Genomic DNA, 23,758 nt, shown 5'->3' on the forward strand with positions numbered 1-23,758 from the left:
GTACAGGCTAATCTGAATTCCCCAGATAAGCCTCCACAGCTCAGGCGGCAGAGCGGGGAATCAAACCTGCTTCCTCCAGATTAGAGACATGAGCTCTTAACCTCCTACGCCACTGCTGCTCCTGTGCACCTGTGACCACCTGTGCATTAAGAGTCTCATAGTCCCTTGTGATGTCCTGAAAGCTACGTTCTGTCCCTGGTTCCCCCATGGACTGAAAGGAAGGGATGACTGTCAGTGAGCTTGACGAGGCTTGTCAGCTTCTCTGTGACATCATGGATTTTCACCCCAGGGAGCCAGCACATCGCTTGAGACATCCGGCCAGGCCTGCAGATCTCTGCTTCTGTTCCCCTCCCACCACCACAGTCTCCTCTGGGGACTGGCAGGGCCCGTTCCGTGTGCTGAATCTTCCAAGGTCACCTGTACATTCTCTGAGGACTGACTCAGTTGCTCATCTGCCTGTTCCTCATTGTCACTGACATCAAATCAGTTTTGCAGCTTTAAACTCAAAGAATGATCCTGGGACCTTCTTCCAAATACCTGCCTGCCAGTGTCTGGGAACTGTCCTACTCTTTTGAAACATCCTGTCTGTTCCTCATGCAGGACAGTCTGCTCCACACTGTCCGAGAAATCCTCATGCTTCCTAATGTGCCGAAGAGCAGATAACTACACTGGGCCTTCTCTTCCAAGAGGGCAGACAACATGCACTTGTGGCAGGTGTAACTCCCCACATCCTCCAGCAAGAAAACAAACATACCATACAGCATTTGGGAGTGACTGGAGCAACTCCCTTACCCCTCATATTCAGTAGGTCTAAATCAGTGCTGAAATAGAACTCTCCCCCTCAAAAGTCTCCCACTAAATTCCCCCACAAATGCCTGTTGGCCTACTAACCTGAGATCACCTTCTAACCAGAGACTTTCAGATCGGAACAAATGTCTGTTTAAACCCAAAGTGACAACAAGCTCAGCAATGTAAAAGCCTCTTAACTAATTGTAGGGTCCCCAGGCCAAGAGCCCTTCAGCGTTGCCCTTTGGCACCTCTGGCGCGGAGGAGCCGTGCCATTCCAAGACTCGCAGCCCCCACCTCTCAACCACCACAGCAACAGCAGAAGGCAGGACCGGCAACCAACCCCAAGCAATCAGACCCTTCTCACCCAGCACAGCACCAATCAGAAACCCCTCTCCCAGAGGCTCCCGGCACCACTGCCCGCTCGCACAACAGCCCCAGTTAATCTTCCCCATCAGTTTGGGAAAAGCAAAAGAACTTCTCTGCTTTGCAGATGTGGACGAGTGTCAGAATGTCTCCCTGTGTGGCACCCATGCCAATTGCCACAATCTGCCCGGCTCCTTCCAATGCATCTGTGACCAAGGCTACGAAAGTGCCAGGGATGGCCAGCATTGCCTGGGTATGTGGGCACTGAGAGAGAGTGGGGAGGGCCCTCTGGCTGGAGTGGGGGCTGCCTAAGAAGGGGCACAGCCTGTGGGAGAGGGGGCCCTTGGAGGGTTGGACTTGCAAGCTGCCTGCTGCCCCTTCCTCTCCTCATAGATGTGAATGAGTGTGAGACCCTGCGCGGTGTCTGTGGGACAGCCCCCTGTGAGAACGTGGAGGGCTCCTTTCTCTGCATTTGCCCCGGGGCTGCAGAGGAGTTTGATCCCACGACAAGACGCTGCCTCCGCCCACCAGGAGCTGCAGGTGAGAGTGGGGGGAGGGGACGGATGGAGGCTGGGGCCAGAAGCCCCTGCCCAGAAAGGGTTTTGGATGAAAAGGGCAGGAGCCACTGAGGTCTTTGGGAGTGGAGCCAAGGATCCCTCTGGGTCTCCTTCTTCACTCGCTGGTGGGCTCCTGGGAGCATCTCTACCTTCTATCCCAGTCTTTGGCCTTCATGGATGGGAAGCTCACTGTGACCAGAAGGAGCATTCAGGGCATGTTTGCTGTTATCCCCACCCCCCCTTTTGCCCTGGGTTGTTGCGGAGCTGAAAGTCATCATGTTCATTGGATTGACAACTCTACCCTGCACAGCCCAGCCCAACCACGTGTGTGTTTCCATTGGCTGTGATCAGATATCCCCTCCCACCCTGGAAAAAAAATCACCCCATCTTGGTAGTTCAATAGCTATAGTAATCCAAATCTCTTATGCAGCTGGGTATATTGCAGTTCGTATCACAATTTTGCTATTGAGATGTTAGAGGGGAGCCCTTTTCCCCCCCAATGTGGGGGTGGGGGTGGGGGTAAGTGCTTGGATCACAGTGGCAGGAGAAATCCCTTTGCAATGATGTTGGTGCTTTTTTGGAGGGAGGAAGAAGCATCTGTCCCAACACTGTTGCAGTCTAGCATTCCCACTATAGCCCACCATCCGTAAGCCATTCTACCCCCAGTCCGCGTTCTTTCCCTACAGGCTGTGATGGGGGGGGGGGGGTGTTCTGTTTTACACAAACTGCCAAGTGTCCCATCTGTCCACGCAAACACCATGAACAATAATCTGTGCCCAAATGCTGCCCGTCTGGGTCAGAAAAGAATTGGCGGTGGTGGCGAGGTGGCGACCAAGGGAAAAGGAGGAGGGAAGAGAAAGGAGGCAGCCAGAGGGAGGGGTGTGCATGAGAGGGAGGGAGGGAGAGGGACAGAGCTAGGTAGGCTGCTGGTGGATGAAAGGAATATGTCTGGGGCAAAGCTGTGCTCACTGGTAAATCACCATCACTCTGGCAGCGAGGAAAATTAAACTCGTGCTCAAGTGGTGTTGCTTGGTGCAGGGGGACTGGAAAGTGAACGCATGGCTCAGAGAAAGGTGGCTGTACAACGAATCTTTGCCGTGAGGCAGGGACCTGTGCATAACCGGCCCGTGTCTTCCAGCAAGGCCCCCGGCCTTCCCCAGGCGCCCGGAAGCTCCTCTCTCAGAGCCCCATCCCTCTGGGGCCAGTGACGGCTCCCGGCGTGAGTGCTACTATGACCCCAATGCGGCACAGGCCTGCGAGAACGTGCTGGCCTGGAACGCCACCCGGCAGGAGTGCTGCTGCAGCCTGGGCCACGGCTGGGGTCTCGACTGCCACGTCCAGGAGTGCCCACCCTTTGGCTCAGGTGAGACGCGGAGGGGCACCGCAGCAGGGATCCAGCTGATGATAAGCAACTGTGTGGGGGTGGGGGAGTTCTGATGAGAAAGTTGGGAATAATGCTCATGCTCTTCTTTCCCCCCAGCCGAGTTCCAGACCCTGTGCCCGCATGGAAGCGGATTTGCTGCCGCCGCTGCAGGCCCTGGCTTTGCTGCCTCTACCGCTGCAGGTGGGCACTAAGCCTGTGTGCTTTGGGGTGAAATTTTGCCCTGTCCTGCCTTCCCGGTGGGGACAAATGAGGGCCAGAGGGCTGCCAGAGCTCCAGCTTCAGCCTGGCCTCTTGGGCAGTCAGGTGGGGTCAGAAGTTTCCTTCTAAGCCAGGGGTAGGGAACCTGCGGCTCTCCAGATGTTCAGGAACTACAATTCCCATCAGCCTCTGTTAGCATGGCCAATTGGCCATGCTGGTAGGGGCTGATGGGAATTGTAGTTCCTGAACATCTGGAGAGCCGCAGGTTCCCTACCCCTGTTCTAAGCCATGCTTTCCTTCTCCTCCTTTGGCACAGATGTAGATGAGTGTTCCCTCTTCAGCTCCCAGGTGTGCAAGGGCGGGGTCTGTGTGAACCAGGTGCCCAGCTACTCCTGCTACTGCCCCAGTGGCTACTACTATGAGACCCAGCACCTGGAATGCATTGGTGAGGCTCCTACCCCCTCTTCTTGTCAACTTCCCTGGTTGGGGGGGGGGCTGGATTTTGGGGCCTGATGAAACTTGGAGAGCCACCCCACCTGATGCCCTTTTCTCCCTCCACCCCCAGATAATGATGAGTGCCAAGATGAAGAGGCGGAGCCTTGCTTGGGAGGCCACTGCATCAACACTATTGGCTCCTACTACTGCTCCTGTGCACCGCCATTGGTCCTGGATGCCTCCCAGCACCGCTGTGTGGCCAATGACAGCCAAGGTGTGCATGAGCAAGGACTGGGGCTTATGGGCCATTTGCAGCTTCACCCTTTTCTCCTGCCTGGGATTTTGTCCTGGAGGGCAAGGGATGGGCAAGAGGGACCCCGCTGCACCTCTCGGGGGCATCCGTGGTTGGGGAGATGTGTGTTACTAATCAGAGCAGAGGTCCTTAGACTGTAACCCCCCCCCCCCCACACACACACACAGACACGCCTCCTGCTGGCAGGAGTTTTGCAGGATTGATCCACATCCAGCAGTTAATTGCTGTGCATCTATCTGCCAGCCAGGCGGTGTGTCTGCGGAGACTCAGGTTTGTCCAAGGATGTAAGTGGTGGGAGGATTTCCCGGGTTTAACCCCCCCCCCATTACATGTCCGAAGCTCCGCCCCCGTTTGTGGTTTTTTGTATTTTTACGTGTTTGTTTCAGTTTTTGGCTGGCAGGGGGCGCAGTTTTTAGGCTACCAGCACCAAAATTTCAGGGATTCTTTGGGAGACTCTCCTGATGATACCACCCAGGTTTGGTGATGTTTTGTTCAAGGGGTCCAAAATTATGGACTCCCAAAGGGGGTGCCCCTATCCCCCATTGTTTCCAATGGGAGCTAATAGGAAACGGGGGCTACACCTTTGAGGGTCATAACTTTGGACTCCCTGAACCAAATTTCACTAAATCTGGGAGAATCTGAGGTCCCCAATTTAAGCACTGAAAGTGATGCTGTTTCAGGGTGGGGAATAATCCATTCCAAAACAGCATCACTGTCAATGTTGTTTTAACTGGGGACCCCTTTAAGGTGGATTTAAAAGGAGAATATGGGCTCCCTAGTCTAAACACCATTGAAAGTGATGCTGTTTGGGGATGGATTCCAGCATCACAGCGGCTGCCCATGGGATGTGTGTGCCAAACTCAGATTTTGCACCAAGCTCCATTTTCCCTAGCTTCGCCTCTGCTCGGAGGGGAGGGCAGAAGGGACTGCCAGCTGCTGGCTGGAAGCCCAGCCAGTGGGGGGTCGGGGCGGGCGGGGCAGGGAGTCTGCCGTCCCTGGCCTCGGAGAGCTGCTTTTATAAGCACTGAGGCCAGGGGCGGGGCTTGGGGAGGTGTGGCCATGCCCCCTGGGCGGGTGGGGGCATGGCCCCATCTCCCGAACCCACCCCATAAAAAATCTATACCTATATCACTGGGTTTGTCACTATGCATGGCACTTGGGCTCAGGCATGTCTCTCATGCCTGCTTGCACTCCCCCTCAGATGCAAACCTGGCCATGTGCTGGCAGGAAGTGGGACCAGATCTTGTGTGCAGCCGCCCACGCCTTGACCGCCAGGTGACCTACACAGAGTGTTGCTGCCTCTACGGGGAGGCCTGGAGCATGGATTGCGCCTTGTGCCCGGCCCAAGACTCAGGTGAGCCCCCTCCTCTGTCTGTCCAGAGAGAAGAGTCCAGGCTCCCTGCCTTGTGTCAGGGAGATGTTATCTATGTGACTGAGATGCATTCCCAATTCAGCATAACTGCTTAAGATATATAGATATATGTAAGCAGCCTGCTATATGCAACCACTGTCATCTGTGCATTCTTTCCTTTATCTTATCTTTACGGCTTCACACGCTTTGTAGATAACTAGACTTCCCCTAATACCTCTGTTCCATGAGAAAAGAATTACATCCATCATCTCATCATCATCATCATCATCATCGTTGTTGTTGTTTTGTTGTTGTTGTTATTGTCATCATATATATATGATAAAGCTAACAGTGTTTTTGTTGATGATAGTATTACTCAGTAACTGCTGGGACAATTCCTCTGAAAATTCCCAGCCACTATAGTCAGCCAGGTGAGAGTGTTTTTAGATGTTCACATACCTGAAATTTCACACCTGGCCCAGGTAAAACGCCTTTTTCCTGGCGCTCCATGGTGAAGGACATGCAGCTGCCTGTGTGTAACTGTCACCCTTAGAATGTTCTTCCAGCTTAGAATGTTCACTCAGATGGCGAGATAGGAGCAGTGGAAACAGTACATAGGCAGTAACTCGAGTGGAAGTGAAACACATATACACACATACACACGAGGGAGAGGGAAGGGAGGGAGGGAGAGGGATGGGTGGCATGCAAGGGAAGAGAGGGAGGGAGAGGAAAGGGACGGAGGGGAGGCATGCAAGGGAAGAGAAGTGAGAAGGGGGAGAGAGCGAGGGGTGCCATGCAAGGGAGGGAGGCAGGGGACCCAGCAATCTTGATATGACCCACCCACACTAGTGGAGGAAAAGGGAAGGGAAGGAGGGGAGGGGTGGCAATGAAAAGGGAAGAGAAGTTAGAGAGGGCAGGAAGAGAGTAAGGGAGTGACACGTGCAAGGGATGGGAGGGAGGGCCAGGCACCCTAGATTGCCTGAATACTGCGGTTACAGTGAAAAAAACGAGGCATGTATTACTCAGGAGCAAGCTCAGTACAGCAACCCGTGACATACTTTTGAATGGCTGCGTGGCCCTCAGAGGGTTTCCTCAGAAGTGACCCCCATTGCCACCAACCAAACTTACTCCCAGGTAAAGGATCATGACCAGCCAGTCTAGATGTGTGGGAGGGGTGCCTTTCCATCCCCCCCCCCCGGAATGCAGGCACACACATCAATGACATTGCATAGTATCAGGCTGCGTGTTTGCATGAGCACATACTGCTGGCCTCTGCAATTGATTTGCTGCTACTGTTCCTTTTCTATTTCACCACAATAAGCCACAGCAACGAGTGGCCGGGCCCCGCTAGTTATTTATTAGATTTATAGGCCGCCTCACCCCCAAAGGGCTCGAGGCGGCTCACAGTACAGCTGCTCCATTAACAGCACATAAAATACATAACTAAAATTTAACCCCATTAAAACAAATTTCCACAGCAGCAGTTACTTAAAATTTAAATAACAAAGTTAAGAGCAAGCAAAATTTAAAGACAGGCACCCAATCAAAAAGGCCGGGAGGGGAAAGGCAGGGCCCAAGATGGAATCAAGGCCTTGCCAAGATGGAAAACTGGCAGCCTCAGTGGGGGGGCGGTAGATCCATGGCCATCATCACCAAAGGCCCGGTGGAACAGCTCAGTCTTACAGGCCCTGCGGAACTCACCAAGGTCCCGCAGGGCCCGGACAGCTGGAGGGAGAGTGTTCCACCAGGCAGGGGGCAGAGCTGTAAAGGCCCTGGCCCGGGTCGAGGCCAGCCGCATCGTCGCAGGGCTAAGGGTTTCCAGCAGTTCCGCCACTGCCGAACGTAGCAGTCTATGCAGGACATAAGGGGTGATGCGGTCCCGCAGGTATGAGGGCCCCATGCCGCATAGGGCCTTAAAGGTCAATACCAACAGCTTGAAAACAATCCGGAAAATGATCCGGAACTCCAGTGCAGCATGGGAGTGATATGATCTAAATAATCACCACCCGTCAAAAGCCGAGCCGCCGCATTCTGTACCAACTTCAACTTCTGGATCAGTCGCAAGGGAAGGCCTGCGTAGAGCGAGTTACAGTAATCCAACCTCGAGGTGACCGTCACATGGATCATGGTGGCCAGGTTGGACTGAGAGAGATAGGGAGCCAGCCGCCAGGCCTGCCGAAGATGAAAAAAACACAACCTGGGTAACATGGGCCACCTGGCCCTCCATCGATAGTGAAGAGTCCAGGCGGACCCCCAGGCTGCGAGCCAGGGACATCGGGGCCAACGTGACCCCTTCCAAAACAGGCGACTGAAAATCCCTCGGTCTCTCCCCCTGGCCCAGCCAAAGGACCTCCGTCTTCGTTGGATTAAGCTTTAACCTGCTCTGCCTCAACCAACCAGCAACCGACTCCAGACAATGCTGCAGAGCTGTAGGGGCAGAGGCCACCCCCCTCCATCAACAGAATGAGCTGGGTGTCATCCACATATTGGTGACAGACCAGCCCAAAACTCCGCACCAGCTGAGCAAGGGGTCGCATGTAGATGTTAAATAAGAGCGGGGAAAGCAGGGCCCCCTGAGGGACCCTGCAAGTAAGCGGGGCCCTATGGGAGGCCTTATCCCCGCATCAAACCTGCTGACCCTGACCCTGGAGAAACGAGGCAATCCACTGAAAGACAATGCCCCGCACCCCAGAGGCGGCCAGGCAGTGGATCAAAAGGTCATGATCGACCATATCAAATGCTGCTGTGAGATCGAGTAACACTAGCAGTGCCGATCCGCCTCGGTCTAGCTGCATGCGGAGTATATCTGTGATGGCCACGAGGATGGTCTCCGTCCCATGCCCAGCACAGAAGCTGGACTGAAAGAGATCGAGTACCGATGCGTCCTCCAGGAAACCCTGAAGTTGCTCCAACACCACTCTCTCAATTACCTTCCCCAGAAACGAAAGATTCGAGATGGGGTGGTAATTGGCCAGATCACTAGGATCTAAAGATGGTCTTTTCAAGAGTGGGCGGACCACTGCCTCCTTCGATCCACCTGGAAACACTCCTTTGGGAGCCTTTGACTATATTCAGCAGGTGGGGTTGTAACTCCTCCCGACAAGCTTTTATCAGTCAGGAGGGGCATGGATCCAGAGGGCAGGTAGTAGGTCTAACAGCAGCCAGGATCCTGTCAACATCGGACTCGCAGAGCAGGGAAAACCAGTCCAAACTTGGACCTGAAGATGGCGAAGGAGCCTAAAGTTCCCTTACTGTATCAAGTGTGGCTGGAAGGTCCCGGCGGAGTAACACGACTTTATCCGCAAAAAAGCTCTGAAATGCCCCACAGCCAATAACCAATTGAGAATTTGTTGAACCCTCAACCAGTGAGGTGAGGGACCAAACAATCCGAAATAATTGTGCTGGGCAGAGCTAGCAGATGCGAGAGAGGACGAGAAATAAACACTCTTCGCCCTCTTCATCGCCAACTCATAGGCCTTCATAAACGTCCTATAAGTTGTTTGCGCCACTTCGCCGCAAGACTTCCTCCACAATCGCTCTAGCCGTCTGAGTTCCCACTTCATTTGTCGTAACTCCCCAGTATACCAAGGAGCCTGCCGTGAGCGGGGGCGCAGAGGGCGCTTGGGAGCAATCACCTCGATGGCATCAGAGAGTCTGGAGTTCCAGTCGTCCACCTGCTCATCGAGGGTGCCAGGGGGCTCGGGATCCCGCAGAGCATTCAGGAAACCAGTCGGTTCCATAATTCTCCGTGGGCGGACACAAATAGGTCTGTCGCCTAGACAGGGTTGGCGCGGCGGATCCATCCGGACCTTCAAGGCAAAATTATCGGACCATGGCACTCTGCTAACAGAGGATACGACCATATCCACTCCTGACCCAAAGATCAAATCCAAGGTGTGGCCGGCCTTGTGAGTGGCGCCAGAATTTAATAGGGAGAGTCCTAGTGTCGCCATGGATGACACTAGGTCCAAGGCTGCTGAGCATGAGGCGGCGTCCACATGGACATTGAAATCCCTCAAGACGACAAGTTGAGGGAACTGCAATGCCCACTCGGCCACCGCCTCCAGCAGCTGTGGCAGACCGTCGCCGGGTACGCTAGGCGACCGGTACACCAGGAAGACGGCCCACCTCTCCCAAGACAGACACTCCGGTCCAGCACACTCCAACCCAGAGATCTGGAGTACAGGGATTGCCCTGAAGGCAATGGAATCCCGGATGAACAATGCCACGCCTCCCCCCTGGCCCTGTGTTCGAGGCTGGTGGACACACGCGAAACCCGGGGGTGAGACTTCGCCCAAGGCGACTGTCTCACCTTCATGCACCCAGGTTTCGGTGATACAAGCCAGGTCCACCTGCTGCGCCCCGAGAAAATCCCGGAGCGTCGCAGTCTTGTTGTTAATGGGCCTGGCATTGACCAACACCCGGCTTGAAGCAGAGTGAGCCTGAGCCCCACAGCCTGCATTCCTCAGGATAGATTGGAGGCCAGAAAGGGGACAAGCATAAACACATCTCTTCCCCAGTCTCTCATATAGCCCCGTCTACCGCCATATCTACCCCGTCCCCACGCTACCAGTATCCCCCAGCCCTGATGTGCCGCCACCCCACTGCCTTCCCCTCCCATAGCCAAGGCCTTGGATAAAACTTCCCAGCCCCACAGCAACCCCCTACCACCTACCACTCAACGTAGGGCACAGATCCCTCCAGCTAGTTACCTATAGATACTTACTGGTTGCCTACTAAAACTAACGCTAACACTCAACAACTAACTATCCCAATCTAGGCTACCACTAATCTAAAACAGTATACAATAGATAAATAAATTCAATTAATTAAATAATTGAAGTGCAGGTGCGGCACAGTGTCCAGATGGTAATACACCGAGGGCCAGTTGCCAAGAACGAACCAAACTACATATGGGTTTTTTTTCCAATTGGCGGCAACCAGGGGTCACTGCCACTTCCTCCCACATCTAGCACCAACGTCCTAGTCCAATATTGCCATAGGAAGCAGGAGAGCCGCTGCCACCAGCTTTCCTACAGCACATACAAAGTCCTAGGCAGGAAGCTAGGTGGCTCTCTCTTGCTATCTCCCACCAACCTTGGGGCGCCTCAGCTTCAAAGACTGTTTTTCCCAAACTCTTGGGGAAGCGGGAGGGAGGCTTCCAGCAGGAAATAAAGGGGACTGTGAATTCAAGTTTACTCAGAGCTGGCTATGCCAAGTACGGTCCTTCGATACCTCTTCAATAAACACTACTGATCAATACTTCAGAGTCCATTTATTGCCTTCAGATTCCGAGACCTAACACCTGGAGACTGAACGCCAAACGTCAGGGTGTCTAAGGGAGTGGGAAGAGCCTATGCTATCTCAGCTGGCCAGAAGGCTGGCGAGAAAAACAATCTGAAAGGACTTTATTCAAGCCTATCAGGAGGACATAAACCACTTCTTCAAGGCCTTTGCCACGGGTGCTATGAAGCTCCCCTCCACCCACCCACCCACCCACCCGTACTCTGAGCTACTCTACCCCCAGTTCTATGCAAAGGATTGCTATTGTGTTGACCCCACTCCTCTTCCCTCCCCAGAGGACTTGGAGGCCCTGTGCAACATCCTTCGTCCACCCAGCTACGGGCCGGGACGTCCACCGGGGCTGGGGCTGCCCTTTGAATATGGGGGCAGGGAATTTGTGCCCTATGGTCCAGAGATATTCGCACCTCCAGTCCGCCCAGTTCCACGGCTCCCTGACTATGACCCCTACCTCCGGGACTCGCTCTACGGCCCGTCCCCTTATGAGGCCAGTGACTTTGAGGATCCATCCTACGGTGACCTGCTGCAGGATGGCAGATACCCAGCCCGCGGACCCCCTGAACCTGAATGGCTCTATCCACTAGGCGGCAGCAGCAGCAGCAGAAGTGGGGGTTCCTTCTCCGAACGGCCAGGCAGGGCCAGCGAAGACTACCGTGAGTAGTGAGGACAGATGCTGGAACTGGGACGGGGGTGGGGGGTGGGGAGGGGAGGGGAGGGGAGTGTTGCCGCCCTTGCTTCTCTGGGCCCAGGTCAAGAGGGCTGTGCCCAAGAGAGATGGGGAAGTCAAAATAACTCTGGTGCCCACTCCCGCCCCCCCCAGGCCATTCTGAGGAATTTGGGGCACCCCATGCAGAAGAATGTGGCATTCTGAGCGGCTGCGACAACGGGCGCTGTGTGCGCGTCGCTGACGGGTTCACCTGCCTCTGCCATGAGGGATACCGCCTGGACCCCACGCGCATGGCCTGCCTGGGTAAGACCCATTCACCCTGGGTGCTCCCTCTGATCAGAATGGGGTTTGGGTGGCCGTGGGCAGGGAAGGTTTATGATGAAAGGGCCCCTCTGAATGCAGTGCGGGAAGGCGTGGCCTCTGGGCCCTGTTTGTGGGCGCTCCCTGTGTGAGACAAGATGGACGCTCACTGGCCTCCTCCAGCCAGCCTCTCGGGCCTTCTCCTGCCCTGCCAGCTTGCCCGTCCTGCATGCTAGCCGAGTCCTTTGAGCTGGCCTTCTATCCCGCCTGACACTTTGGTCTATGCCTTTCTGGGCCCAGTCCAGGCCATGTCAGCCTGGGAGGCCATATGGACTGGGGTCGACCTTACCTGCTGCCGGAAGTTCCCCTTTCCTAGAAGGTCCACTCAGCAGCTGATGCTCCCTCTCTCCTCCCCCAGATATTGACGAATGCATCGAGGTGGAAGGACTTTGCCTGGGAGGGGAATGCTTCAACATGGATGGCTTTTACCGCTGCTTGTGCCCACGTGGCATGGTGCCCACTGGCCAGCCCCCCCGTTGTGTCATCTCTGCCCCTCACAGTCAAGGCTGAGCTGGGAAAGGAAGCCAAGTATTTATTACCTGTATAGACTGGGGAAAGGGGGGGGCGGGGGGGGGAGGAATGCTGTTCAGCCTGTTCCCTCGAGCGGGCACCCCAAGCCCCGCCAGAGTGGCCTGCTGGATGCACTGAGTCAAGCACAGGGACTGGGGGTCTCTTTTCTGCTCTCAGGTGTGAGGCGGTGGTGGAGGGGGGCGGGGTCTCTTCTCTACTCACAGTCAGAGACTGGAGGAAGTTCCAAACTGCCGTGAGCCAGTTGGAGGACTTCCATGCCAAGTGCAGCTCAGCCTTAAAAGCCAAAAGCCACTTCTGCATTCTGAAGCTGGAGCCCATCTTGTCTTCCACGCCTCAGGGCAGGTTAATGACTGTGCTTGCCTGGGGGCCGCATGCGCCCACCCCCACCCCCCCCCAGCTGTCAGAAACCACTATTCCTCAGCTTGGAGAAAAGGCCTTTTCTGTGGCTTCGTTCCTTTCTCTGGTCTGTGTAACATGCCTCTTTCCACCCAGGTAAGCTGAGGCAGCCATCTTGTGGCTGCACTTACCATGCTGTGTCAGAACTATGGAGGTGCCTGCAGGCTCAAAAAGGTTGGCATCCCCTGGCACATGCCAGGAGCAGAAGGTCTAGCAGGAAGTTCTGCCTCTGCGGACAGCAGCCCAGCCTTCTGCTTGCCCTGCCTCAAAGCGGCACTCTGTGCCCTACTGACATGGGAGGGGGTGGAGCACATCCTCCTGGGGTCAGAAACAAGGGCTTGCCTGCCCCCCCCCCCCGTCCTCCTTGGGCCACTGCCAAGAGCCTGGCGGATCAGTGGTCAATGCCTTACACAGCAGCCCCAGAGGCTGCTCCCTGGGCAGACGTGGGCCCCTGCGTGTGACTTCTCTAGACGACAACTGGCAGTCACTGGCTGGAGGCAGCCATTGCTTAACACTAGGAAACTGGTCTGGGGGGAAGGCCGCAGCATCTGCCAAGCTGTCATGCCCAACTCTGCAGCTGTGCCCCCAGCCCCCCATCTTCTTCTGCTCCCCACCCCCATGCAAGCTCTCAATTTCTCTGGAATGGTCTAGTCATTTCAAAGTTGTATTCACTGCACTGGCTTCCTCCACCCCTGCCTGTTCTCAGCCCCCCTCAGCCACACCCAGCTGATAAGCCCACACACGCACGCACGCACGCACGCACGCACGCACGCACGCACGCACACACGGCCTTCTCTGCTGTTACTGAAACAATAAAGGTTTCCTGTAAGGGAATCTGGTGTTGGCATCACTTGGGAAATGGAAGGGGGTTTGCTGTCCTTTAGCCGAGGAGGGCCCCCAGAACAGCTGAGCCGCCCCCCCCCCTCTGAAGACTGGGAGGTTTCTTCCCTTCAGAAAAGCAGGTGGGGCAGCCCAAGAACCAGCTTGTCTCCACTCTTCTCCCCATGTAAAGAGCCAGCGTGGCGGAGTGGCTAAGAGCAGGCGCACTCTGATCTGGAGAAGCGGGTTTGACCGAGGGGCTGCAGCGTCATCTGCAGTTAACCTCACCTGTGTATGAAAACCCAGTAAATGGAGCATTCGGCCTGGATTCTCTCACATGTGATCCACAAACTTAAGCCTCTGACCCTTCCTTCTGCGCCAGAGGCCTCAAGCAAATGTTTTAAGCTACTTCATCTTGCGTTACATTGCAGGCCAAAGAGTTCCCCATTCCTGTGACTTTTCCTTTCTGCTCCTCGGAGGGCAGAAGAGCTTTTGAAAGAATTTGGGCCCCAGTGTTAATCTCTCATAAAGTTAATCTTTATTGGCAATGATTTTATTAAAAAATAAAAAAACACATTTTTAATCAAATGATCAAGTGGTTTACAAAATGTGTAAACACACACACACACAGTGACTTTTCCTCCCTTTAATGAGATAAAAGTGCTTCCGCTGTGGTCCTCAGCCAGGACCAAATGGATGCAAAGGAGGGTGGTGGGGGAGGGGCTACTGCTCCCCGCCCCTGCAGTGCCAGGCTGAGTCCCAGCTAGGAAGGGCTTCACACGGGTCACAGAAGGCCGGGCTCTGCCGCAGAGGGGAATGTTTGATCTTGTTAACCTGAGTGGGCAACAGGAAACCACGAAACCTTCCCAGGAACTGTTCAGGCACGAATCCCTGCTTGTTCCCTCGTGGCCGGCCCTCAGCAACAGGCCCTGCAAAGGGGAGAAGCAAGCGAGGGAAGACTGTCCTGCCCGGATTCCAGGGAACCCCCCCCCCGCCCCCCCGGCCATGGGTCTTCAGCTATCTGCTGATGGAAGCGTAGTTGGGTTGCCCCCCAGTAATGAGTGGGGGCTGGACCGGTGCACTCTCTGCCAGCCCCACAGGAAGCTCCTGTCCCTCCAGGATGCGCTTCTGGTCTTCTTGGGGCGGGTCCTGGGGGAGCAAGACCAGATCCGAGAGGCCGTGGAGCTCGGCAGCCTTGTGGAAGGTCTGGAGCAGCAGCAGCATCACCAGCAAGCCCAGCAGCAAGTACACTGGGGGGGGGGGGGGAGAGAGAAGGAGATACATGTCAGGCAGGAAAAGAGCCCAGGTGATGCCTTCCCCCCTCTGCCACCCTTTAGCTGCTGCCGTAGGCATTGAATTCTCACTTCCACGCTGATTTATCTGCTCCACTTGCACCCCGCTGTTCTCCTCAGCAGGTGCCCACTGTGCCCTCCTCTCTTCCTTTGAGCCCCACAACAACCTCATGAAGTAGGGCAATGTGAGTGGATGTGACCAGCTCAAGGTCAACCAGCAGGGCAGGGATTTGAACCAGTGTCTCCCTTGAAGAAGCACAAGCACATTTCTTAGGACACCAGGGCTGCGAGGGGTGGGCGGGGGAGTCCCAGGAGACGCTGGGGTACAGTGTGGGGCTGGCAGAGTTTGACAAGAGGGAGGAGCTCAGCAGCGATGTGATCCTGCTAGAGTGGCCGGTTTCTCCAGGGAGATCAGTTGTGATACCAGGGGATCTCCAGGCCCCGCCTGGAGACTGACAACCCCATAAAACAGTTATGATGGAGCTGGGCCTTCTGGGACCACAGCAAGAAGTGCACCGACCTCTGTCCGCTGGCAATTTGATAGGCCAACCCTGTCTGCAAACTCTACTGCCCTGTCACCCCCTCCTGCACGTGCAGGGATTCTCACCTGTGACAGAGATCTTGTAGAGAGGGCGAAAGCGCTGCCCCGGCTGCTCCCCTGGAACGTAGTCTCCCAGGCCGATGGTGCACAGGGAGATAAAGCAGAAATAAAAGGCATCCAGGTAGCTCCAGGACTCCTCCAGGGCGCTGAAAACTGCAGCAGGTACCAGGAAGAAGGTCACCAGCACCACGGCCACCAGCAAAAGGAGGTGTCCACAGGAGAGGGTCTGCCGGGCATAGCCCCACTTCAAGGCCAGGTACTCCAGCGGGCCAGAGGTGAAAGTGCCAATGAGGTGCTGCACGGTGGCTGTCAACAGCAGCATGGTGAAGGGCACCCCCAGCAACGCGTAGAAGATACAGAAGGCCTTCCCAGCATCTGAGAGGGGGGTGGTGTATCCATAGCCTTAAGGGAGGAGAGGCAACGGAGACGCTGTTAGCAGGGGCTGGCAGAGACAGCCTGATCTCTTCCTTGGAGGCAGCACTGGCTGTACCGCTCTCTCTCCACAGGCTGGGCACCCACGGCATATCTGCAATGGGGACATGGGGAGACAAATGTCCCCAGGTGCCCCCATTTGCGGGCGCCAAAGATTCAGGTTTGTTTGTGTGTTTTTTGTATTTTTTAGCATTTTTTCAGTTTTTGGCCTGCAGGGGAAGCAGTTTTTAGGCTAGCAGCACCAACATTTAGGGGATTGTTCAGGAGACTCTCCTGATGATACCACCCAGGTTTGGTTCAGGGGGTCCAAAGTTATGGACTCCCAAAGGGGGTGCCCCCATCCCCCATCATTTCCAATGGGAGCTAGTAGGAGATGGGGGCTACACCTTTGAGAGTCCATAACTTTGAACTCCCTGAACCAAACTTCACCAAACCTGGGCGGTATCATCAGGAGAGTCTCCTAAAGATACCCTGAAATTTAGGTGATGCTAGCTTAACAATTGCACCCCTTCAAATTTCCCAAGATTCTCCTTTTAATCCACCCCTTTCAGCATATACTTAAAGGGAGAATCTGAGGTCCCCAGTTTAAACATTGAAAGTGATGCTGTTTCAGGGTGGTGGAGAATTCACCCTAAAACAGCATCACTTTCAATGTTGTTTTAACTGGGGATGCCAGATTAACTGTTTTGGAACTTCAGGGATATAGCATCACTTTCAATGTTGTTTCTTTCAATCTCATTGGGATGCCAAATCCCTTTAAGGTGGATTTAAAAAAGGGAAAAATATAAGGGCTCCCTAGTTTAAACAATTCATTGAAAGAGATGATGTTTGAGGGTGGATTCCACTGGAGGTGTTTCTTGTGAAGGAGAGATGATGCTGACATTTGACTTTGGTAAATGTTTTTTCTTGGGGTGATTTGTGAGAGATTTACATGCTTACTACCCACTTGCACTGGCTTGGAGCTGTTTCTCAGGCCAACAACCTACCTCATAAGTTTGGTGTGAGGACAAAATTAGGAAAGAGAGTTGGTGGGGAGAGAGCCATGTATGTTTTGCTGGGAGAGGGAGGTGTTTTGTGAGCTGGTGCAAGAAATCATTGTTTGGTCATGGTGGGGAAGGGTGGCCACCCAATGGGGGGGGGGGGTGCCAAACTCAGGTTTTGTCCCCGATCTCCAGTTTGCCTTGATACGCCTCTGCTGGGCACTGCAGAAGTGAGTCCTGAAAGACAAAGATGCCGGCTTCTGGGCTTTAAGTCAAAGAGCAAACTTCCAGGGGGGCAGATCAGATCCCAAAACAAAAGTGAGGCAGCATTCTGCGTTGCTGCACTCACCCCCCCCCACCCCCAATCCCTTGGCCAAAAGAAGCAGAACAAGTGGGCAGAGTTTGCTTTCCATTTATTTAAAGGATTCTTGTCCAAGGGCCCAAAGCAGCTTCCCATAATTCTGTCACTGGAGACAGATTGACAACTGCATCCAGGTGACAACCGCAACTTGCCACAAAACAAGCGCCCCCCCTCAAGCCCCAGCTCCCATCAGCACGGACAAGTCCTTTTTGCCCACCCTTGGGAAGGACTCCAGTGTACCTTTCCTTGCATCAACCGCTGCCAGCACCAACCTCCTCCACCCCCAAGGCCTGGCCGAGCACCTTTGAGGGGCACCGTCCACCATGACTGAGGCTTGCCTTGGCAAACCATCCCCTCCTGATGCTTTGCCTGCCTCTCCGACTGAGCCCCATCCCAGCTCAGAGCTGCGGGGGGGGGGGGGGGGGGGGGGGGGGCGGGGAGGAGCAGGAAGGGAACAGGGAACCACCAGGCTCTGCATGCACAAGAGGGCCCAAAATTGGCAGCCCCTTTCATAGCCTGAGAGACAATTCCTCTTCAAGAGGAAAAACTGGAGGCACCACACCCAACACCTCAGCCTGCGGAGAACAACTCCTCTCGTGCTCCAGGCACCCAAGGTGACAAATGGACACGCTACTTTTCTCAGCTCACAGCCAAGAGAGGTCACAGCAGCAAGAAGAATATGCAACTCTAAAAGAGGGTTAGACACACTCAGGGAGGAGAGGTCCAACGGGAGCCTCCACCCACACAGAATCCCAGTGCTGGGAAGCATCGCCAGGGAAGACCTTGGCCCCTGGACCCGCTGTGGGAACCGGCTCGTGGGTCGCAGGGGCCTCTGATAACCCGGCCCAAGCTGCTCACAGCAGTGTCTTTTTGTTAGTGGGTGAAGGCCCCCTTTCTGACTGGAGCCCCCGTCTGGGGTGGCATTCCAGAGAAACCAGCCCGGCGGCTCAGGGCCAGCTGACCTGCATGAGCTGGCTGAATGGAAGCCTTTGTGTGCAGCAAAGCTCCCGTGGGAGGAGGGGGGCCTTGCTTGCAGGAGAGTGGGGGGGGGGCGCAATCACGGGCATTTTAGAATCATGGAGCTGGAAGAGGCCACGAGGGCCATCATGCGCAGCCTCCTGCCACACAGGAATACAAAATCACAGCACACCTGACATGCGGCCATCCAGTCTCTGTTTAAAGGCTTCCAAAGAAGGAGACTCCAACACACTCCGAGGCAGCGTATTTTGCCTGGGCGGCAGCAGAACACAACCAACTGGCTCATTTGTTCCTTTGCATGGCCAGTGCAGACAAGGAGACAGATGTAATGGGTGCCACTGATGCTGTTGCTCCCAAGGAAAATACCAAGTTGTCCAGTAAAAGTGGTGAGAATTGCTGGCCTGGTCACATTGGCAGGACTGTGAGTCCAGGTCACTCCATCGCATCCACACCTCCTCCAGCCTGGCCTAGGAATTTCCTTTTGGCAACAGGAAGAGACTTTGGGGCAATAGGGAGAAGGGGGGACTCGCCCTGTCTTCATGTCACAAGCTGGGCTGCCTGCCAGGACAACCTGCTTGTTAATCCCCACTAGCATCAGCTGCAGCCTGCCCCTGAGATTGTCTCTAGGTGACTGAGAAGCATTCCTACTTCATTGTAACTGCTTAACCCTACAAACCAAATGCTGCTGAAAAATATGTGTAACCAGCCTGCTACATGTTACCATTGCCATCTGGGGCATTTGTGCCTTGATCTTTGCTTTATGGCCTCACAAGCTTTGTAGATAACTAGGCTTTCCCCTGACACCTTGATCTCATGAGAAATGGAGTCATATTTGTTATCTCATGGGGCCAGGAAGCCAGGTGGCTTTCTCTTACTATCTGGCAGTGACCTTGGGACACCTCCGCTCCAGGCAAGGATGTAGGTAAGGGGGGGGGGTTTTCTCGAGTTCAAACCCCCCCATTCATGTCCGAAGCTCCGCCCACCCATTTGTGGGTTTTAAAACATTTTAGTGCTTTTTCGGTTTTTGGCCTGTAGGGGGAGCATTGTTTAGGCTAGCAGCACCAAACTTTCAGGGATTGTTTGGGGGACTCAGGTTTGGTGAAGTTTGGTTCAGGGGGTCCAAAGCTATGGACTCCCAAAGGGGGTGCCCCAGCCTCCATTGTTTCCAGTGGGAGCTAATAGAAGATGGGGGCTACACCTTTGAGGGTCCATAACTTCAGGACCCCCTGAACCAAACTTCACCAAACCTGGGAGGTATCATCAGGAGAGTCTCTTACTTATACCACCCAGGTTTTGTGAAGTTTGGTCCAGGGGGTCCAAAGCTATGGGCTCCCAAAGGGGGTGCCCCATCCCCCATTGTATCCAATGGGAGGTAATAGGAGATGGACCTTTGAGGGTCCATAACTTTGGACCCCCTGAACCAAACTTCATCAAACCTGGGTGGTATCATTCGGAGAGTCTCTTAAAGATACCCTAAAAGTTTGGTGCTGCTAGCTTAACCATTGCACCCCTGACAGCAGACACCCCCCCAAATTTCCACAGATTCTCCTTTTAAATCCACCCGCTTCGTCATGGATTTAAAGGGAGAATCTGAGGTCCTCAGTTTAGAAGAAGAAGAAGAAGAAGAAGAAGAAGAAGAGTTTGGATTTATATCCCCCCTTTCTCTCCTGTAGGAGACTCAAAGGGGCTTACAATCTCCTTGCCCTTCCTCCCTCATGACAAACACCCTCTGAGGTGGGTGGGGCTGAGAGAGCTCCAAAAAGCTGTGACTAGCCCAAGGTCACCCAGCTGGCATGTGTGGGAGTGCACAGACTAATCTGAATTCCCCAGATAAGCCTCCACAGCTCAAGTGGCAGAGCAGGGAATCAAACCCGGTTCCTCCAGATTAGAATGCACCTGCTCTTAACCACTACGCCACATTTAAAGTGATGCTGTTTCAGGGTGGGGGATAATCCACCCCAAAACAGCATCACTTTCAATGTTGTTTAACTGGGGACCCCAGATTCTCCCTTTAAGGTGGATTTAAAAAGAGAATTTGGGCTCTCTAGTTTAAACACCATTGGAAGTGATGCTGTTTGGGGGTGGATTCCAGCATCACAGCGGCTGCCCGGGGGGGGGGGGGGCTCAGATTTTGAACCGGGCTCCATTTTCCCTCTATGACTCTGCCCAGAGGGGAGGGCAGAAGGAACTGCCAGCAGCCTGGGAGCCCAGCTGGTGGGGGGCAGGGCAGGGCAGGGCAGGGCAGGGCAGGGCAGGGCAGGGCAGGGCAGGGCGGGGGAGTCTGCCATCCCCAGCCTTGGAGAGCTGCTTTTATAAGCGCTAGGCTGGGGGGGGGGGGCTGGGGGAGGCGTGGCCATGCCCTAGGGGTGGGTGGGGGTGTGGCTCCACCCCTGAACACCCCCATAAAAAATCTATACCTACGTCCCTGGCTCCAGGGGCTGTTTTTCACAACTTTTTGGGAATTTGGGAAGGGGGAGTTGCAAGGGATAAAGGGGGTGGCAAAAGCCAGGTTTGTCAGAACTGGTGTTGCCAAGCTTGGGTGCTCTGATGCTTCTCAATCAATGCTACTGATCAACTGTACAGAGTCTGTTTATTGGTTCAAGGTTCAAGATCTAACACGCTGCCCACTGGGCAGGGTTCAGCCTTTGTTCGTCAGGGAAGGGCAGCTGATTCCTCGTCCTGGAGCTGTTCCTCTGCCTGTGCTTCCAGGCAGGCTGTGACTCAGCTTCCACTGGCTGAGGAGTTAGCTAATGTGGGTGTTACGATCTGAGCCAAGGCAGCCCACTGTATGGCCAAAGAGGCTTCCACCCGTGGGCCCCCCGGGGACAGTGTGGGTGCCCCCTCCTGGCCCTGCAAGGGTGGGGAGCGGGCCCAAGGCAGACAGTAGCCTCAGCTTCTGGGCCTGAGGTTTTCTTTTCTTTCTCCTGGAAAGCCATGGGGAGGGGGGAGCGCTTAGTTGAGGAAGAGTTCCCCTCCGAGCAGTGCCCCTCAGCGGAAACAAGCACCCAGGGCAGACTGCAGTTTCCTCTTCTCTCCCCACTCACGCTGCCTCGGGAGGCTATTGAGGAACAAAGGCCAAAGGCAGAAACCTGTCCCCTCCCTTCCCCCCCCCGCCCCCGTCACCCTGACTGAGCTGGCAATCACACATGGATCTGTTCACTTGGACAGAGTGTGCAGACTGTGTACAGGTAACCCCAGGCAGGCACCACCAGTGAAAGTGGCCAGAAATACCTCCCATTTGGCCCTGGCAAGGAGGAGGAGCCAGCTAGCTCTCTGCCTCATTCCCTGGGACTTGTTCTGGGAACAGGCAGTGGCGTTGTGCCAACGGGGCGGTGGGGGGGGGGTGATGCCCTGGCCAGAGCTGCGGTGGAGGCATTCCTGGGGTGCAGGACGCACACATACCCTGGGCGCAGTTTCCCCTCGCTCCGCCCCTGAGCGCAGGAGGCAGGAACCGACATGTGCGGGGGGGGGGGGGGGGCTATGTGGGCATCAATAGGGAGAAGGACCAGCACGACAGCAAGGCCTAATTTTTGGGGGGGAGTCCAGTCTGGTCCGGTCCAGTCCGAAGGCCCAAGAATCACTTGGGCCCTTGGCTCAGCTCACTCTCCCCCCTTCCTCCAGCAGAACAGACTTTGGGCCTCATTGTGTGGTTTCCTTCAGTGTCTCACTGTTGACTTGGTGGGAGGGGGGCTTTTCAGCCTCTCTTTCACACCAGTCCCCTCTCTGGAAGAATCAGATCTGTCCAGGCTTCTGCTATCTTGTACTGCTAGATTAGTGGAGCTGTTTCTTCCGTGTTCCTGTTTCCTCCCTGTTGTATTCAGGGGCAGGACAGAAGTGTCTGCAAGAAAACTGGTGCTCCCTTCAGGAAACACTGCAGGGCCACTGAGGGGAGGGGAGGGGAGGGGAGGGTTTCCAGGCCACTGAACTGCAAGGCCCGCCTGCCGCCTGTGCAGGCAAGCAGTGGGCTGTGGCGACCGACCGTGAGGCAGGCGGGCTGCCCCAGTCAATCCACTTCCTGCCAAACTGAAATTATGCCGTGGCCCAAGTCTCCTCTGAGACTCAGACCTCAGCCAGGCTCAGATGCCAGAGAGGAGAACAGTATCGGCAGTGGTGGGATTCAAATGATTTAACAACCGGTTCCTGTGGTGGGATTCAAATATTTTAACAACTGGTTGTTTACAAGCACCATTTTAACAACCGGTTCTGCTGAAGTGGTGCGAACCGGCTGAATCCCACCACTGAGCCTACCTCAAAGGACGCTTGGGAAGATTAGCAAGACTTCCATGAGTTCCTCCAGGCCTGCCTAGCAGAGGCTCTCCCACAAAGCTCTCTGCCCCCACTCCACTACAGATACTGCCAGGGACTTAATCTGGGACCTTCTGCTCGCCAGGCAGGCGCTGCGCAGAGGACACGCGCCACCAAAAGCACGCAAACATCCTGCATGCACCCGCTGATGTCTGAAAGGCAACTGCGTACATGTGGGGGTGGTATCACAGCAAAGAAAAAACAAGCAAGTGTGGCATCGCTCTCCGGCGCCCCCCCGAGCTGCCCCCAAAGCAGGAGGGCCAGGGAAGAGGCGGCTCTTGGTGGGTCCCCCTGTAGGAATCGGGGCACGGACACAAGACTTCAGCAGGCCGGCGCGGGACCACCAGGCGCCCGGCCGGCAGAGCGGCCTTGCGGGGCGGGGGGGGCTTCTCCTTCCTTTTCTCCCGGCCGCGCCGCCCTCCACTCACCGACGGTGGTGATCAAAGTGCTGCAGAAGAAGAAGGCGGAGGCGAAGTCCCAGTTGGACGGCGCGGCCGAGGCGTTGTGCAGCAGAGCCACGCCGTGGCGGTTGGCGCTCAGCACTGCGCCCAGGAAGCGCTCCAGGGCGGCCTGCGGCAGGCACGGACTGGTCTCCAGGAAGGCCGCCTTGAGCTCCCGCAGCTCGGCTCGCAGGAGGCTCTCGTAGGGCCGCTCGACGGCCGAAATGACGAGCGCGCCCAGCAACAGGTAGCCGGCGTAGCCCAGCGCGAAGAACGCCAGCAGGGCGCAGCGCTGCATGGCCCCACCGACGGCCGAGGGAGCGGGGCGAAGGCGAAGCGACGCCAGCAGGAGCCGCGGCGGCCGCCCCACCCGTCTCCGGCCGGCGCGCTGCGGGCGGGCCTCTTAGGCGGCTTCCAAGCCCCTCCCGTCGGGCGGGGCTCCCGTGGCGCTGGTAGGAGGCGAGCCCCGGTCGGAAGGGTTTTGCGCTGGGTTAGGGCCCGCCGTCCCGGCTTCCTACGGCCGGAGAGGCCGCCACCTTGGGCACATACTCAGTGGTGCCGCCCGCCCGCCCGCGTGCCGGGCCACGGCACTTGCCCCGCGGCCCAAGGAAGGCGGCACCCGCTGGGCGGCTGGCCCTCTTGCTCCGAGCACTGTCCTGGAGCAGCCTGCCAGGGAGAGCACTGGCAGCGGCAGCAGCCCCGCCCTCTGCATTCTGGGAGGACTGCGCTCCCTCCCGGACAACTGGGTCTCGACTCGAAGTCACGTGGGGGGCTGCAGGCAGTGGTGGGACCCACAAATTTTAAGAACAGGTTCCGATGGTGGTGGGATTCAAACAGTGGCGTCGCCCCACACGCGCCCCTCCAGTCCCTACTGGGCAGGGAGGTTTCTTTAGTAACTCAGAAAA

At 55.7% G+C, this 23,758-nt stretch overlaps 3 protein-coding genes across 14 annotated transcripts in view; 2 read left to right on the forward strand and 1 right to left on the reverse strand.

Moving 5' to 3' along the window:
* The window catches only part of LTBP4 (latent transforming growth factor beta binding protein 4), a 69,536-nt gene extending 55,484 nt beyond the window's left edge, over positions 1-14,052 (forward strand). For 5 of the 6 annotated variants that reach the window (XM_048492860.1, XM_048492864.1, XM_048492862.1 and 2 more), the window contains 10 exons: positions 1,280-1,405; positions 1,546-1,692; positions 2,848-3,072; positions 3,190-3,273; positions 3,608-3,736; positions 3,857-4,000; positions 5,241-5,393; positions 10,970-11,344; positions 11,512-11,661; positions 12,077-14,052. In XM_048492860.1, coding sequence (XP_048348817.1) covers positions 1,280-1,405; positions 1,546-1,692; positions 2,848-3,072; positions 3,190-3,273; positions 3,608-3,736; positions 3,857-4,000; positions 5,241-5,393; positions 10,970-11,344; positions 11,512-11,661; positions 12,077-12,228 — 1,685 coding nt within the window. In that variant the 3' untranslated portion in view covers positions 12,229-14,052. The remainder of the gene's footprint in view (positions 1-1,279; positions 1,406-1,545; positions 1,693-2,847; positions 3,073-3,189; positions 3,274-3,607; positions 3,737-3,856; positions 4,001-5,240; positions 5,394-10,969; positions 11,345-11,511; positions 11,662-12,076) is intronic. The other variant, XM_048492863.1, reaches the window with a different exon arrangement.
* Positions 1-23,758, forward strand: part of SPTBN4 (spectrin beta, non-erythrocytic 4) — a 573,187-nt gene that overhangs the window by 237,802 nt on the left and 311,627 nt on the right. The window lies entirely within an intron of this gene.
* KCNK6 (potassium two pore domain channel subfamily K member 6) lies at positions 13,980-23,521 on the reverse strand. Its single transcript, XM_048492885.1, has 3 exons — positions 22,842-23,521; positions 15,364-15,759; positions 13,980-14,714 (listed from the first exon to the last, which is right to left on the reverse strand). Exons 1-3 carry the CDS (start codon positions 23,149-23,151, stop codon positions 14,482-14,484), a joined length of 939 nt encoding a protein of 312 aa, XP_048348842.1. The 5' UTR covers positions 23,152-23,521; the 3' UTR covers positions 13,980-14,481.

The sequence above is a fragment of the Sphaerodactylus townsendi genome, linkage group LG04 (genome assembly GCF_021028975.2).
Source record: "Sphaerodactylus townsendi isolate TG3544 linkage group LG04, MPM_Stown_v2.3, whole genome shotgun sequence".
In the NCBI taxonomy this organism is placed as follows: Eukaryota; Metazoa; Chordata; class Lepidosauria; order Squamata; family Sphaerodactylidae; genus Sphaerodactylus; species Sphaerodactylus townsendi.

Coding starts and splice junctions, on each gene's coding strand:
- KCNK6 (XM_048492885.1), bottom strand. CDS start 23,151: ATGCAGCGCTGCGCCCTGCTGGCGTTCTTCGCGCTGGGCTACGCCGGC. Junction 15,760..22,841: donor CACTTTGATCACCACCGTCG/GTGAGTGGAGGG, acceptor TCCTCCCTTAAG/GCTATGGATACACCACCCCC. Junction 14,715..15,363: donor CTACAAGATCTCTGTCACAG/GTGAGAATCCCT, acceptor CCCCCCCCCCAG/TGTACTTGCTGCTGGGCTTG.